This window comes from Anabrus simplex, chromosome 2 (genome assembly GCF_040414725.1).
Source record: "Anabrus simplex isolate iqAnaSimp1 chromosome 2, ASM4041472v1, whole genome shotgun sequence".
Lineage (NCBI taxonomy): Eukaryota > Metazoa > Arthropoda > Insecta > Orthoptera > Tettigoniidae > Anabrus > Anabrus simplex.
Window position 1 is genome coordinate 456,602,286 of NC_090266.1, and position 16,157 is coordinate 456,618,442.

Sequence of the window (16,157 nt, forward strand, 5' to 3'; positions counted from 1 at the left end):
CCGAGCCAATGGAATTAACCAATTAAGGTTAAAATCCCCGACCCGGCCGGGAATCGAACCCGGGACCCTCTGAACCGAAGGCCAGTACGCTGACCATTCAGCCAACGAGTCGGACTTTAACATGCCGTGATACAGTGGTAGGGTGCGGAAGAACATCTTCTATATTGACTTTGCCATAAGTGGCGCCAACATTGATGACCTCCTGCGAATAAATCTTGAAGCCAATCTTACTACAATTGTTTAACGGTAGCAAACCTATTCCACTCATATCGACCAACTTATCAACACCAACTTTCTTTATGCTGCTTGGCACTGCACGTGTTCGGTGGAATTCTGATACTCAGTTACTTTTGCAGCGCCAAATCATACCTGGTGTGCTTGTCTGGTAAGAAAGTACAGTATCACTGCACGAACCCAAAAGAAGCCTGCGTGACATGATCCACTACAAGTGCAAGCGATTTCCAAGCTTCACTCTTCTCCTCCTCTTCCGACATATCTTTCTTCTTCAGGACTAACGAGCCGCTCCTAATTCTCTCCAGAATACTTCTCTTCGTTTCTTAAATGCAGCGTTTGCAACCTATACTTGGTTGATCCATAACGCTGTCTGCACTGCTCAAAGCCCAGTCACCAACTGATTTTACACACGATTTCTAATGCATTCCGCACTGCAGAGCGCGCGGCGGTTTTACTGTCACCGACCGGGATTACGATCACGCTCGAGCGCCCGGCAGTGCTCGAACGTTCCACTGATCACCGAGAGGTGAAGGAAGGCCGGCCACATGGTCCGTTAGACGGCCACAGCCTTATCGCAGCGTGGGCTTTTCCCAGCCGTCGAGCAGCGGCACGAAGTGGGCAATGCTCGAGCGGTTGTTTTCTTCAAAATGCAGAGCTCTAGTAAGGATGTAAAGGAGAGAGCATGTAAGTCTCTGGTAAGACCCCAACTAGAGTATGGTTCCAGTGTATGGGACACCCACCAGGATTACTTGATTCATGAACTGGAAAAACTCCAAAGAAAAGCAGCTCGATTTGTTCTGTGTGTGACCGAGCTCGATAGCTGCAGTCGCTTAAGTGCGGCCAGTATCCAGTATTCGGGAGATAGTGGGTTTGAACCCCACTGCTGGCAGCCCTGAAGATGGTTTTCCTGTGGTTTCCCATTTTCACACCAAACAAATGCTGGGGCTGTACCTTAATTAAGGCCACGGACACTTCCTTCAAACTCCTAGCCCTTTCCTCTCCCATAGTCACCATAAGACCTATCTGTGTTAGTGCGACTTAAAGCAGCTTGCAAAAAAGTTCTGGGTGATTTCCGACAAAAGAGTAGTGTTACAAAAATGTTGCAAAGTTTGGGCTGGGAAGACTTGGGAGGAAGAAGACGAGCTGCTCGACTGTTCCGAGGTGTCAGCAGAGAGATGGCGTGGAATGACATAGTAGATGAATAAGTTTGAGTGGTTTCTTTAAAACTAGGAAAGATCACAATATGAAGATAAATTTGGAATTCAAGAGGACAAATCGGGGCAAATATTCGTTTATAGGAAGGGGAGTTAGGGATGGAATAACTTACCAAGGGAGACGTTCAATAAATTTCCAACTGTTTTGAAATCATTTAAGAAAAGGCTAGGAAACAACAGATAGGGAATCTACCACCTGGGCGACTGCCCTAAATGCTGATCAGTATTGATTGATTGATTGATTGATTGATTGATTGATTGAATGCCACGTCAAATCAATCAAAGAACGATCAAGCACTGAACACTTGGCCTACAATTTCTTCTAGCAATAATCAACTCTGTGCACAAGAACACATTATCTCCATATTACACCTATAAAACACTACCCACAGTGTGCATTACCTCGGAGAGGAATAATCCAGGGTCTGACGTACAAAAGAACACTATGTAGTGTCTTCCAATGACTGCTCACCGCAACTTGTAATTACTGAGTCACGCATCAGTCATGATTCCCTAATGGTACAGTCGTGCAACCGTAAAGAACTTGTACAGCAAAGATTTCATAGTGGTGATAATCATCAACAGCAACCGCAATGGTCATGACCAGTAATAGCAGTAAACTCGTTGCATGCACGCACGTATATATAGGCTTGCTCCAAGTGGCTGTCATGCCTGCCAAAGTCCACTTGAAACAACACTACTACTGAAACATCTTCTAGCATCACTCAGTCAACACAAACTCGTTCAAATTTGGAGCTTCCGGATTGGTTACAGAGTTGCTGATCTGCAAATAGCGATCTTCCACGTTCGTCCACATTGATGAATTAACATCTTCACCATACACTTCCCGGCTATACCCTGGGTTCCTAAACCACTTGTTGCAACACTTTTAACCAACTTCAACCGTCTTTCCCGATACAGTCACTGTTTCCTAGGTTGCACAATCTTCACTGCTAGGCCATGTGTACAGACTCTTACCCAAATTAAAATTACACCATTATAAGGATACACAGATACAATATTCCCTACTTACAAAGTCTTCTTACAATAGTATGTTCTTACATCTTAATTTAACAAACTCGCATAATATTCACTACTTTATATTACAAACTATTTACGAAAATTTCCTAACCTAAAATCGGGAGATTGTCATTTACAAACATTTCCTAACCTAAAATCAGGGATTGTACTTGTGTATGGTTACAGGTGTCAAATCAAATCAAATCAAAATCTCTTTATTTGCAAATGAGGTGTCTACCTCGGTGGCAAATGGTACACTAAAATACATTATTGTCAAGCACTAAATATTAAATTAACAAGAGAAGAAAATTTTTCCTATAATACAATATTATACAATTTACGCTAACAATGTTTTCTATTAAACACACAGCTCATCCTTAATAAATTTATATTGTTTACAAAATTCTACTTATAATATATCCTGTCTTACTTACAAATATAGTCAACTGATATACAGTATGTGGAATTACTTCAAATGATACTATACAACTGGTATAACATTAATATTTACATTGCATTTATTTATTTACTTTTTTTTTTTTTTTTTTTACCCGTTCTGGATCCTAAGTAGCATAACGACCTGCTGCGTCTTAACCAGAGCCCCTTTTGCCACCACTTTTCAGAGTTCCTGAAGGGCCTTCACAGCTACCGTAGCGGTCCCAGGGCCCTCGAAGTCCCCACTGTACTTCACCCCTACAGGCAGTCCCCTACTTTGGCTGTCCAAACTCCTTAGACCAGGGGATGGAATTAATTTATTCACACACATTTTTTTATATACAATAACCTGCACTGGTCGAATGCCCTCTAACATTTCATTTATTTTCTCTGTTGCTGTTTATTCTCTTCTTGAATATCTGTACAGATTTTGGAAAAGGATCAAACACTACCCCTGGTAAACTGTTCCACTCCTTCACACCCTTCCCAATGAATGAAAATTTACCCCAATCGCTTCTGCTAAAATTCCTTCTAATTTTATATTTGTGGTCAGTCCTGCCGATATAATTATTTTCCAACTGAAGCCTCTCACGGATATCTCCCCATGCTTCTTCTCCTGTATAGGCTCTATATAATCCTGTAAGTCTAGTTTTCTCCCTTCTCTTACTTAAAGTTTCCCACCCAAGTTCCTTTAACATTTCTGATACACTACTCTTTCTCCTGAAATCCCCTGTTACAAATCTTGCTGCTTTCCTCTGCACACTATCTATTTCTTTTATTAGGTATTCTTGGTGAGGATCCCAAACACTGTTTGCATATTCCAATAATGGACGAACCATACTCAAGTAACTTTTTTCTTTTAATTCTTTGTTGCATCCTTTAAGTAGCCTCATTATGACATGTAATGATCTGTATGCTTTCCCAACAATGTCATCAATATGACCCTTCCAGTGCAAATTACTTTCAAAGCAACTCTGCATTTCTAACACTCTTTTCACCACTATTAACAAAGAAATATATTATTTACCTTTTTCCCACGTGATTCATGTTCACAAATTAAATGTGCCTTCCACAATCATCTCTACCACCATGGGCCACAGAAAAATCACAACAATACACGCTACAGAACACGTGGTTAAAACTAATTTTCGAAGATATTAAACATGGCCATTCTTCTGTACAACTATCACGATACTTTTGGAGCACGGTATTTTTATTTGCTACCCTGTTGTTGAAAACACAGGCATGCTTCATTTCTGTATCACAAAAACACTTCTTAACCACAATATAATTGGAATAAGAAACCTAGACCAAGAACTATGGGTGATCACTGACTGAATGAATATGGTGCCATACTGCAAAGCTGCAAAAGGCAAGAACAAAAACCATCCAGATGGCCAGATCGAGGCATGATATGAACCCACATATTCTCTTTGCGCATCGTGATGTCACAGTATCAACCAGCGCTTCATTTAAAAATGAAATATTTTTGATAATTCTTTCAAGTGGAAAGTAAAAAACACAGATTTTCTGTAATAAATATGCTCTTAACCATAATACCGTAATATCAGCATGGAATGTATACAAATTACGGAAAATCCGTAATTGCTGGCACGTCTGCTCCTCCATCAAACACAGAAAGACTACAACATCTTTCGCTACTGAGATTCAACACATCAAGTTCTGTGTTGAAAATTTTACTATTCGAAGTGTTCTGCCTACTAGCGAAGTCCACAATCTATAATGAACAAGAGAAGTTCCTCCAACCCAGCGTGATTCATAACTGATTTAGCACAAGATGAGTTTGTTCCAAACCACTTTGTCATATCTTACTAGCAAGAAGATACTCCAAGACAAACATTGCACATTGTGTTTTAAAAACTTTTAAATTAGCTTTTACATGTTTTCTATAATTTTAAGATGTCTTTCCAATGAGTATAATTAAGTTGGGATGACTCAAATAGGGTTGAAACATGTACCATGTTTCTTATATGGCAAAATTTACCACTTATTTGTAGCTTTTAGTCTTTCATTTATTGAAAAGGTGGACCCACAAATATAAATTATTTTAGAATTAATATTCAGGAATACCCATACACAATCAGGGAAAGGAAAAAAAAATGGTTCTACTAATTATGGACACAACCAGTACAGAAAACCTGAAATTTGCTGATATAAGTACAGTTACAACTCTTCATTATATAGAGGTTGATGATTGCAATTATTATGATTATTAATATTATATGCGCAAATAAGCCCATTAGGACTATGCAAAGTACTTAAAGGCATACATTTGCCTTCCTTTGTGCCCATATTTCTTTAATTCCTTTACTGTAAGCTTCCTTTCTGTCTTCACACAAAGTTGTTCCAGTCCTCTTCTTTGGTCTTTCCTCTTGGTCAACTTGCCATTTGTGAATTTTGGATCTGAAGATTATGATTTTGCTTTACGTCGCACTGACGCAGATAGGTATTACGGCGATGATGGGATAGGAAAGGGCTAGAAGTGGGAAGGAAGCGGCCTTGGCCTTATTTAAGATTTGCCTGGTGTGAAAATGAAAAACCACGGAAAACCAGATTCAGGGCTGCCGACAGTGGGCTTCAAACCACTATCTCCCGGATGCAAGCTCACAGCTGCGGATCCCTAATTGCATGTCCAACGCGCCCAGTGATCCGAAGACCAGGCAAGTTGGCCGTGCGGTTAGAGGTGCGTGACTGTGAGGTTGCATCCGGGAGATAGTGGGTTCGAATCCCACTGTCGGCAGCCCTGAAGATGGTTTTCTGTGGTTTCCCATTTTCACACCAGGCAAATGCTGGGGCTCCTTAATTAAGGCCACGGCCGCTTCCTTCCAACTCCTAGGCCTTTCCTATCCCATCATCACCATAAGACCTACCTGTGTTGGTGCGAAGTAAAGCCACTAGCAAAAAAAAAAAAAAAAAAAAGTGATTCGAAGATTACCCAGTTTTGGAAATCTGCCGTGTAAACCCTGCCAGTTTCAGACTGGTTTTGATTTTGCCAATCCATTTCACTGTGTCTGTTTCGGCTTTACTCATGTTTTCATAGAATTCAACTATTTGTTTTGTAGTCTGTCTAGGTCAAATTCTTTTAAACCTAGAATACTAATATACGTAAAATTAACATGTATGTGTCCTATAACTGCGCACCGCTCCTTCCCGCGTAACCCCCAACAGGCCACCTTCATGCAGTGCTTCCACTGATCAATGTGGGTGATGTCACCAAAACATTTAGATGCATGAGTAAGGAGCGAATGCTGGGAGAGTTCATTTTCGGTAAGTCACTGCGCTTTTTCTTACGTATTGTTACTCATCATCATCATCATCATGAATTCCTTCCAGCAAACCATTTGCTTTCAATCTAAGAACAAGCCTCGGATGTATTGTTAGTAGTGACGCATTATCTTTGGTATGTAATATATACGTATTATTAGTATGTTACAGGTACTTGGATGTTGTATGCGGGTCGGTTGCTCATTAGGGATAGTTGCTACAGTTATTAGGCATATGGCTTTCCAAGACACAATGGATAAACGAAGAGTGAAATAGGAGGAGTTCATTTGCCGTATTTTTGACAAGCTGGATGAAGATGGGAGCGGGGAAGACAACCATTTAGAAACTGAATCTGAGCAGGAAGACTCTCCAATGATGATCCAAACTGTTCACCCAGTGGAGATGGTTCTGAGGATAATCTCGACTGTGATCCAGATTTTCGAGCTTCCGCTGAAATTCAGCAAACTGAGTGGCCATCGAAAGGGAAATTTCAAAAAGGAACTAGGAAGAGAATAACAGAAGCGGCTACTTCAAACAACTCAGCTTCTGCCTCTCAAACTCTAGAGGAGCTTTTTGTTGACTCTTTGATAAGGTTGGGCATATTGGAATACAACTGATACAAACACCGGAAAATACCCACAAACGAACACAGTTCACATCCAGCCAGACCGGGCGAGTTGGCCATGCAGTTAGGGGCGCGCGGCAGTGAGCTTGCATCCGGGAGATAGTGGGTTCAAATCCCATTGTCGGCAGCCCTGAAGATGGTTTTCCGTGGTTTCCCATTTTCACACCAGGCACATGCTGGGGCTGTACCTTAATTAAAGCCACGGCCGCTTCCTTCCAACTCCTAGGCCTTTCCTATCCCATCGTCACCATAACACCTATCTGTGTCGATACGATGTAAAGCCACTAGCAAAAAAAAAAGAAGAAAAAGAAGAAAGAAACCATCCAGCCAGGACCTACGTAGAAGCTGATCCACTAAGATCTTTTGAATTATTCTTTACTAACAACATAATTCAAACTATACTTTGTAATTCTTAAATAATATATTACTTCTGGCAACAATGTGGAGTTCGCTTATTGTTTTAGCATATATATGCACGTAAATTTGATACGTTAATATTGGGCAACTGTCGAATAACGTTCGTATTCTAGGGTTAATGTGTTCATAGATTCTTAACCTTGTTTTCTAATGTCACTGTGAATATTTGTGTGTTGTTTGATTTCCCGTTTGCCTCTGAGCCGGAATTGCCCATTGGCAAGTTTTGGGCCTAGAATTTCTTATAATTTTGCATTCCTTTTTCTCAACGTCTTCAATGTCTGCTTTCCTGCTCAAAATTAGTCTTTCTTATTCATAAAGACATTCTGGTTTATTGACCGTATTGTAATGTCTTAGTTTTGTGTGCTTGGAGATACACTTTTTGTATTATTATTATTATTATTATTATGACAAATAAAATATTAGTTGAAGAAGACTTTTCAGTAGGCAAACCTAGTAAAAGTTTCACTGAATGTTAGAGTCGTAATACCAGGCTAGCTGATCATGCGGTCAGAGGCGCACGGCTGTGAGCTTCCATCCGAGAGATAGTGGGTTCGAATCCCAATGTCGGCAGCCCTGAAGATGGTTTTCTGTGCTTTCCCATTTTCACACCAGGCAAATGCTGGGGCTGTACCTTAATTAAGGCCACGGCCACTTCTTCCCAACTCCCAAGTCTTTCCTATCCCATCACCGCCATAAATAAGACCTATCTGTGTCGGTGCGACATAAAGCCACTAGCAAAAAAAAAAAAAAAAAAGAGAGAGAGTTGTAATGACAAATATTTTTGAAGCTTACACCTTAACACAGACTTTAACATCCACAGAACAAACTAGCACTTACAAGTATAAACTATACTATTACCAACCTGTCCATATGTTCCAAGCAATATTTCATTAGTGCCATCCATATCAATATCAGCAATATATGAACATAGAACTGCATCATATTGGTCACTGTCCACAAGGGTAAAGGCTTTCTTCAGTCCTTGTTGAATAACATTCCTGAAAAACTGACCCTACATTACATCAAGGAAATGGATAATGTTACAAACTGAGTTAAACAGGAGGGTATTAAACTTCATTTCTACCATCATCAAAGGATATTCATTGCAAAAAATTAAGAATTATGCAGCCTTTGAATGAACGAACGAATGAATGAATGAATGAATGAATTTATTTATTTATTAATTTATACAACCCAGGATCAACTTTAAATAGTATTCTACAGTAAGTCTGGAATTTTTGACTTATGCCACTCTTCTAGGTAAGTAGCTAATTTTCACATATTATACAATATATTCAATTACATGATGGTCTAATTACACTAGCCTGCGAATTTAAACTTTCTGATCATTGCACAACGTTCCAATAATGATCTTTTATTATATTTCAGGCATGCTGAATCTAGAACTTCTACCGAGCTCGATAGCTGCAGTCGCTTAAGTGCGGCCAGTATCCAGTATTCGGGAGATAGTAGGTTCGAACCCCACTGTCGGCAGCCCTGAAAATGGTTTTCCGTGGTTTCCCATTTTCACACCAGGCAAATGCTGGGGCTGTACCTTAATTAAGGCCACGGCCGCTTCCTTCCCACTCCTAGCCCTTCCCTGTCCCATCGTCGCCATAAGACCTATCTGTGTCGGAGCGACGAAAAAACAACTGGAAAAATCTAGAACTGAAGTCAGTTTTCCTGTATCACATGAGGTTTCATGGCAAAATTGAAATGAATATATAAGACTCTCATCCATAGACAGGGTTAATACACTCTATTATTACCTGTAAGAAATACAGTTTTTCTTGTTATTTTTACTCACCTGAACTCAACTTATATTACACTGCTATATTTATGAGCATAAAATTTGCATACATAGAGCCTAATGATCTGAAATTTATCATTCATAAGCCTGGTAGCATGCAGAATTGCAAGTCCACGGTTTCAACTGTACATCATGACTTAACTCAAGAAACTTCATTTTGTTGCTTTTCCTTTGTGAGATTTTCTCTCTTCAGGAACCAGCAGTAATCTTTCAGCATGTTCTGGTTCCATTTCCTTTGATATCTTTATTCAATTTTCTTTAGATCCCAGTGGAATCTTCCTCCTTGCTCTTCGCTCAGCATTCTTAGGTTCTCAGGGAAATGGTCCATATGTGAATGTAATATGTGCAACTTTAAAATATTACAGCCTAATCTTGGAAAGAAACAAGCATTCTGTCCACCATTTGTTTGTAGTCTGGATCCTTTGTATTGCCAAGAAAGTTTCTGACTACATCCCAGAATGCTTTCCATGCCAAACGTTCTGCTGCAGACATAGCATCTTCAAAATCAGTATCAGAAAGAAGTTTTCTGATATGTGGACCTGTGAAGATACCTTCTTTGATTCTGGCATTACTGATGCCTGGGAATCAATGACACAGATACTGGAAGCCAATACTGGAAACATTCACCTTCATTATTTATAGCTTTATTGAATTGCTTCATAAGTCCTAGTTTGATACGAAGCAGAGGTAACAGTAGATTGGCCTTGTCAACAAGACTTTGTTGTTTTACATTTCTCCACAGGGTATGTGGCGGCCATTCCTTTTGAATCCAGTGTTATGACATTGCTCGACTGTCCCACTCACACAGAAAACAGGGATGTTTTGTGGAACCTGATTGTAATCCTGTCAGAATACCTATAACTTTAAAGTCACCACACACTTAACATTTGTATTTGTGATACTTTACATAACATAATCTCAAGATATGTCAGTGATTTCCAGGCTTGTAGGCTGTGGTCCGGAGCATGTGATGGTCCCGACGTTTCACCGAAGACTGCATTCGGCAGAGCTGAAAAAAGCAACAGGGGATCAGTCGCCTGTCTCCGCCAAGGCAGGTCGACGTATTATCTGCGCACTTTTTAGTGACAGATTTTCACCCTAGCGCTCAATAGGTCGATCACGGCAATCTTCGAGATTCGTACTGACAACCTTTGAACACAAACTATGACTCGATTATTCATCGCCATGCGACATCTGGCGTACACTTTACGTACTGCTGTTGTTTACATAACAAAGCCACCATTATACTAGGTTAGAAGGAACATGAGTGAGGAAAATAAGCCGAGTACATCACGGGAACCACCTGGTACTCCTAAACGGAAACGACCAGCCAGAGCTATACACAGCGAGGGACGGAAAATTATAGCACACGTCACGGAGTGCTATGCTATGGAGAAAAAAAATAAAGAGCTGCTCTTCCCCCTAAGTAAGTCTATTCAACGTGCTGCCACGTATACGGGGAAATCCGTGGCCACTATTCAAAGGATTAAGGCATTTACTGCCTCTTACCCCGGCAAATCTCCACCCACACCTGGAAAAAAGAGGTAGGTCTGTCTAACCAGTCTACCTAATCTGTTCAAACCAATATCATTATGGATAGTAGTAGTTTGTCATGTGCAAGTGTTATATGATGTTCTCCTCTTTCTCGCAGGAAGAGAACGCAAGGGAAGATAGAACTGGACGATAGCGAAAAACGTGTGATAAGGGACACCATCGAAAACTTCTATACTGTCCAAAAAGTGGTGCCTACTCTGAAGACACTGATCCCTGTGCTGGAGAAGGAAATTAAGTGGAAGTGGAGCCCAACGTCTCTCCGAAAAGTGTTGAAAGATATGGGTTTTGTGTGGAAGAAAGTCCAAAACAAACGTGTTTTATTGCTGGAGCGGGCAGATGTCGTTGATTGGCGAGCACGATTCCTCGTCCAAATAAAACATGCTAGGGAAGAAGGCAAGGAAGTGTTTTACTTGGACGAGTCCTGGATTGATAACAATATAACAAGTGGAAAATGCTGGCAGAGAGAAAAAGATGTTGTGGGTGTTACAGCATGGGGATGCTCTTTGAAACGGCTAATTATTGCAAGTGTTGGATCGGAGAAAGGGTTCATTAGAGAAGCACAATTAATATTTGAAGCCAGAAGTACCCAAGGCGATTACCATGGACAAATGAATTCCGATAATTTTGAGAAATGGTTCAGAACATCTGTGCTACCTAATTTGCCTCCTGCATCTGTGATAGCGCTGGATAATGCACCATACCATTCTCGACAGGTGGATAATGTACCATCGCGGTATGATACACGAGTGACAATGGTCCAGTGGCTACAGGGGAAAGGCATTGTCTGCGACACAAATCAAAGAAAAGAGGCCCTGTATAGATTAGTTCAGGAAAACAGGCCTCCTGAAACAAGTTATGCTGTTGACGTCATGGCTGCTGAAAACGGTCACGTCGTCCTTCGTCTTCCCCCCTACAACTGTGATCTGAACGCCATGGAATTGGCATGGGCAAAAATAAAACGCGAGTTCAGAGGACACAATATAACGGGAGACATGACAGCAGGAAACCTACGACGCCTGACCATCGAGGCATTCAACTCCGTATCTGCCGAAGATTGGAAAGGGTACTGCAGAAAGGTGCACGAACTGGAAGAAGAATACTGGAGGCACGACGGTGTAATGGAATTAGCCCTGGACGATATTGTAATTAATAGTACGGCAGAGAGCAGTGACGATTGTGAGAGTGCTGTTTCTGAGGATTCAACCGAATAAAGTTGTAACATATACATATCGATTCAATCATATCGATTCAATTCAGATTTCATTTCCATTCAGTTGGCAGTACTTCCGGAACTGCGAGAGCTCGCTCGTTACTCCTCACCTCGAACAGAAATCTATCACTAAAAAGTGCGCAGATAATACATCAGGCTCCTTAATGCTTAAATTATTGGCCAAGGGACATCTAATCAGCGATCGCCCTGCCAGTATGGCGGATCAATAGGCGAACCGCATACCGCAGCCTATTGACTCCGTGCGTACAGCACTGTGCTGCTGCGGGTGGATACTACGAGAACTACTTAGAGTCGTCTTCAGTAACAGGTCGTCATAAGAAGCTGGAATGTGTACGACGTTTACATGCATTTATTCAATTATTTTTACAGTGCTGTCTTCAGATGATAATTTTTTAATGTTACAACATTCCGACAGAATGATGTGCTTGTTCTTGGCTGCATTAATAGATACAGTAATACAGAGCTTTCATTCACTACCTCACGAAATGGATTTGAAAAGACGGTGGATCTTAGCAGTAAATCGCAGGAAGTGATTCCGGATTTGTACATTTACAGTATTTAATACACAGTTATTCTTAACATAATGCAAAGGTTAACAATTATAAACAAATGATTGAAGTGAAGTTGGATGTCAACAACAACATCTACAAGACCATGCAGAAGACGGTGGTCATTGCCACGACTGGAATTGTACGGAAATTTATGGGTTCAAATTCTACGTAAAACTGTAGTATACATTAAGGTTTATTCTGCTTTGATTTCCTAAAATCTGTACAATTGCTCTAATATCATTACCACGAAAGTGTGCAAAATAAATAATAATAATAATAATAATAATAATAATAATAATAATAATAATAATAATAATAATAATAATATACCGTACTACAGACCGCAATGTGAAATTTTAGAGTATTCTGTCACAACCTCACAAAATGGATTTAAAAAGGCAGTGGACAAATATACTGTAATTATAGAAATTGGCCTCCATTACACAATATCAATAGCTCACAGAAATACATACGTAAAGTTCTGTTCTTGCCCCGAGGTGGTGCAACTCTTTTCAAGCAACCCCTAATGAACATGAGCTGCATGTACCCTCATGTCAATTTTAAATTTCTGTCTGTATTGGGAATCAAGCCCGGGCCCCCGATGAAGGAAACTAGTAGCGCCAACCGTTATATTACAGAGGTGGTCGCGATCATATTATAAATACAGACACAATAATTTATTGGCAACGTTAAGATATTCTGATATTTTCAACTGGTCCAACATCAAACCTGTGCCTTTTTATCGGAAAAAGTTCCTCTGTGAGCTCTTATCCTTGTTGTATTTTTCTTTCCGCGCTTTTTAGATGCGAGGTCCAGACAATTCACAGGGTTGATCGGTACACGAGGTGAATGTTCTGAGTAAACCGTATAAATAACAGCAGAAATATGCTTACATTTCATGGAAATATTTTTATTATTTTACCAAGGCTTCACTCGCAACATTAACCTACGCTAACATGATATCGTATTAGAGATAGGCCAAATATATTTTTCTGAAGACGGCGTTGTTGAATGTGTACATGAAAATCAACCTTTTTATCACCACAAATAATACATAAATTACTATATTGCCTCTATCGTGAAATGGTAGTCTCTCTAGTGAACCAACGTTTTTCTCTTATCATATTTGCAGTTATTCGCTCTGTTGCTATTTCCTACGAACAGTTTTTCTTGTAAATTTAATACATGACCACTTTCTTGAAGTTTGGAATAATTTGGCCGATTGTTGTTGCATAAAACACTCTGAAATCCTACTGCTATTATTTAGTAGGCCATAGCAACACGGTGTGAAACGACAGAGATATGTGCGCGGTGATCGCATTAACTTACAATGTTCGCCACTCGCAGCGCAGCGGTGCATTTTTCCCAGCAGCGCACGGAGCCTATACTATATAATGAGGTGCAATTGCAACACCACTCCATTCCATTGTGAACTTCGCTATTGATCATAGGAAATAAATATCGTATAAATCCATATTGAAGAGCAATATAGTGCAAAACAAAAGCTAAAAGTTTCCACCTATTCAATACAGTATTGGATAGGTGGAAACCTTTAGCTTTTGTTTTACACTTCACTATTGAAGTCGGTCGGAAAACTTGATAATGCCAAACACAGTCTTCGGTGAAACATCGAGACCATCACATGCTCCTGGACTACAGCCTACAAGCCTGGAAAACACTCACATGATTTATAACGCCGGCCGTGAAAGCCTCAATTGCTATACAATCTCATGATTTTCATATGTTCCTCACATAATAATTGAATGAGCAACAGTAACTGATGCAAGTTCGTTTTTATTGTGAGGAAAAACACACTTCAAACTATGCTTGGAGGCATCAATAAAAAGTCTCCAATGAGTGGTATCATAATCTGGTACTTCTAGTTTCAGGATAAACTCCAGAACATTGTTGCAGTAAACCTAAGTTCCCTTGTCGGAAAAGAGGGGTAGAAATTCTTCCTCGCTTTTGCTGTAACAATATGACATTGTCCCTGGTGTCAAATGTTCCTTTCATGGAGTCTAGACCCAAGTACCTTGACAGATTCCTTCGTAAGACCAAGATCTTGACTTAAGTCATTTAACGCACTTTGCTCAAAAAGTTTGGGTTCTTTCCCAGTAACTTCCGGTGAGAAATCGCAGTCAAAGGTAGCATCAGCCATTTGTGCCCCATCTTCAGAAGAAGAGCCATCATTTAATTGTTATGGATGCTGCAGTACTTGTACATCCGGGCCATGAGGAACGGGTAGAACTGCAGATGAAATATTGCTTGGATACACAAACTTTCTTTTGTTCCTGCTGTTAAAACCTTTCACATTCACAGAGCAGAAGAAGCAGTGAGAAATGTAGTCTGTAGGCTGTCCCTACACCATTGGTATTCCAAATGGCAGCGCTGTTTGCTCACCGTTCATCCACTGTTGTAACTGCTCTACACAAAGCAAAGCAAAGCAAAGCAAAGCAAAGCAAAGCAAAGCAAAGCAAAGCAAAGCACAGCAACCTGGTACTCATTTTTAGTGTAGGCTGAGTGAACCTCAGGACCATATGCACCTCCAGAAGTGGAAATCTCATTTCTTAAATTTTACGACTTCCTGACGGGGATTCGAACCCACGTCTTTCCGGGCAAACAGAGCACGCCTTTACCACCTCGGCCAGGCAGCCCCTAACTGCTCTACACAGGTCCTACAAACTTTATGAGGTGCCCACAGCTTGTCTTGGTCTCCCAGTTTGATGCCAAAGTATGCACAGTAGGCCTTTCTGACGAACTCTGTTATATTGCGCTGCTATTTTATCAGCACGAATCTTATACACACACACAGCAGAATATATCTTGACTGTTCATGCAGCCACGGCATGACATGTTGATGTAAGTTCAATATAAAGATTAACACAGTATGTCACTCACATACAGGACACTACCTATTTTCATTAGCAAAAGAGGTATGACCCTGACTGAAGCGCAAAATGCACTGCAACAAAATGGCTCTAATAAGCAAACCTTGCTGTGCTGTACAGTGTTGTCCAGTCTAAACTGTGAGTGTGATTACGCAGGGTTGCCAGAAGACTGCAGAGAATCACATTAATAAATAAATTTAGAAAACATCTACAAGGCAACACTTTGCCTAATAAAGTAACGTATGCATTAGTGTATGTGCATAAAAGAAGAAATATCAGAATTTTAAAGTAGTAATATCGGATTTTTAAAGAAATGTGACGTGATGTGGAAAAATTATGTCAGATCCTGTTTCAGGACGCAAAAGCCATCCTAAAAAGCTATACAGGATGGCGGCAATGAAACCATTGCAGGGCGGTGTTATCCAGTCTAGAGAGTGAACCTAGTGCATTAGAAACAATATGTCAATTTGAAGGAATACTCCAAGTCTAATTATTTTGAATAGTTTTCCTGGCCATTTCCTAATTACCTGGGAATGGCACTGTTTCGTCCTCTCAGAGAAAATTTATACAGAGCGCGCTTTTGTAAGCGTCTCGTTTGAGTGACCAGAATGCATCTGGTTTCCGGAAACTACAAGACAGGCTTGATAGCGACAACATGTCGTCCAGACACGCATTCATGCCCACATGACCTCAAACTTAATCAATCGATAGCAATCCAGGCATTTCATCTTATTCATTAAGGTGTAAGTAGTGTTTGTGCATTTTATTAAACATGGATAATTTAAATAAAAGTTTTATTACGTTTAATATTGGTGAATGACTCGGCCCTATGGTCTAATCATGTGCATAACTAAACTACAGTTCACTAGCAGAGTAATCATCGCTGTTTATTA

General features: G+C 40.3%; 2 protein-coding genes across 4 annotated transcripts in view; one reads left to right on the plus strand and one right to left on the minus strand.

Annotated features, from left to right (window-relative positions):
- The window catches only part of LOC136862883 (KICSTOR complex protein kaptin), a 174,569-nt gene that overhangs the window by 61,104 nt on the left and 97,308 nt on the right, over nt 1-16,157 (minus strand). For all 3 annotated transcript variants that reach the window (XM_067139155.2, XM_067139154.2, XM_067139156.1), the window contains exon 6: nt 8,093-8,228. In XM_067139155.2, coding sequence (XP_066995256.1) covers nt 8,093-8,228 — 136 coding nt within the window. The remainder of the gene's footprint in view (nt 1-8,092; nt 8,229-16,157) is intronic.
- On the plus strand, nt 10,304-11,805 carry LOC137498595 (uncharacterized). Its single transcript, XM_068226456.1, has 2 exons — nt 10,304-10,584; nt 10,692-11,805. The coding sequence occupies exons 1-2, from the start codon at nt 10,304-10,306 to the stop codon at nt 11,803-11,805; spliced, it is 1,395 nt and encodes a 464-aa protein (XP_068082557.1).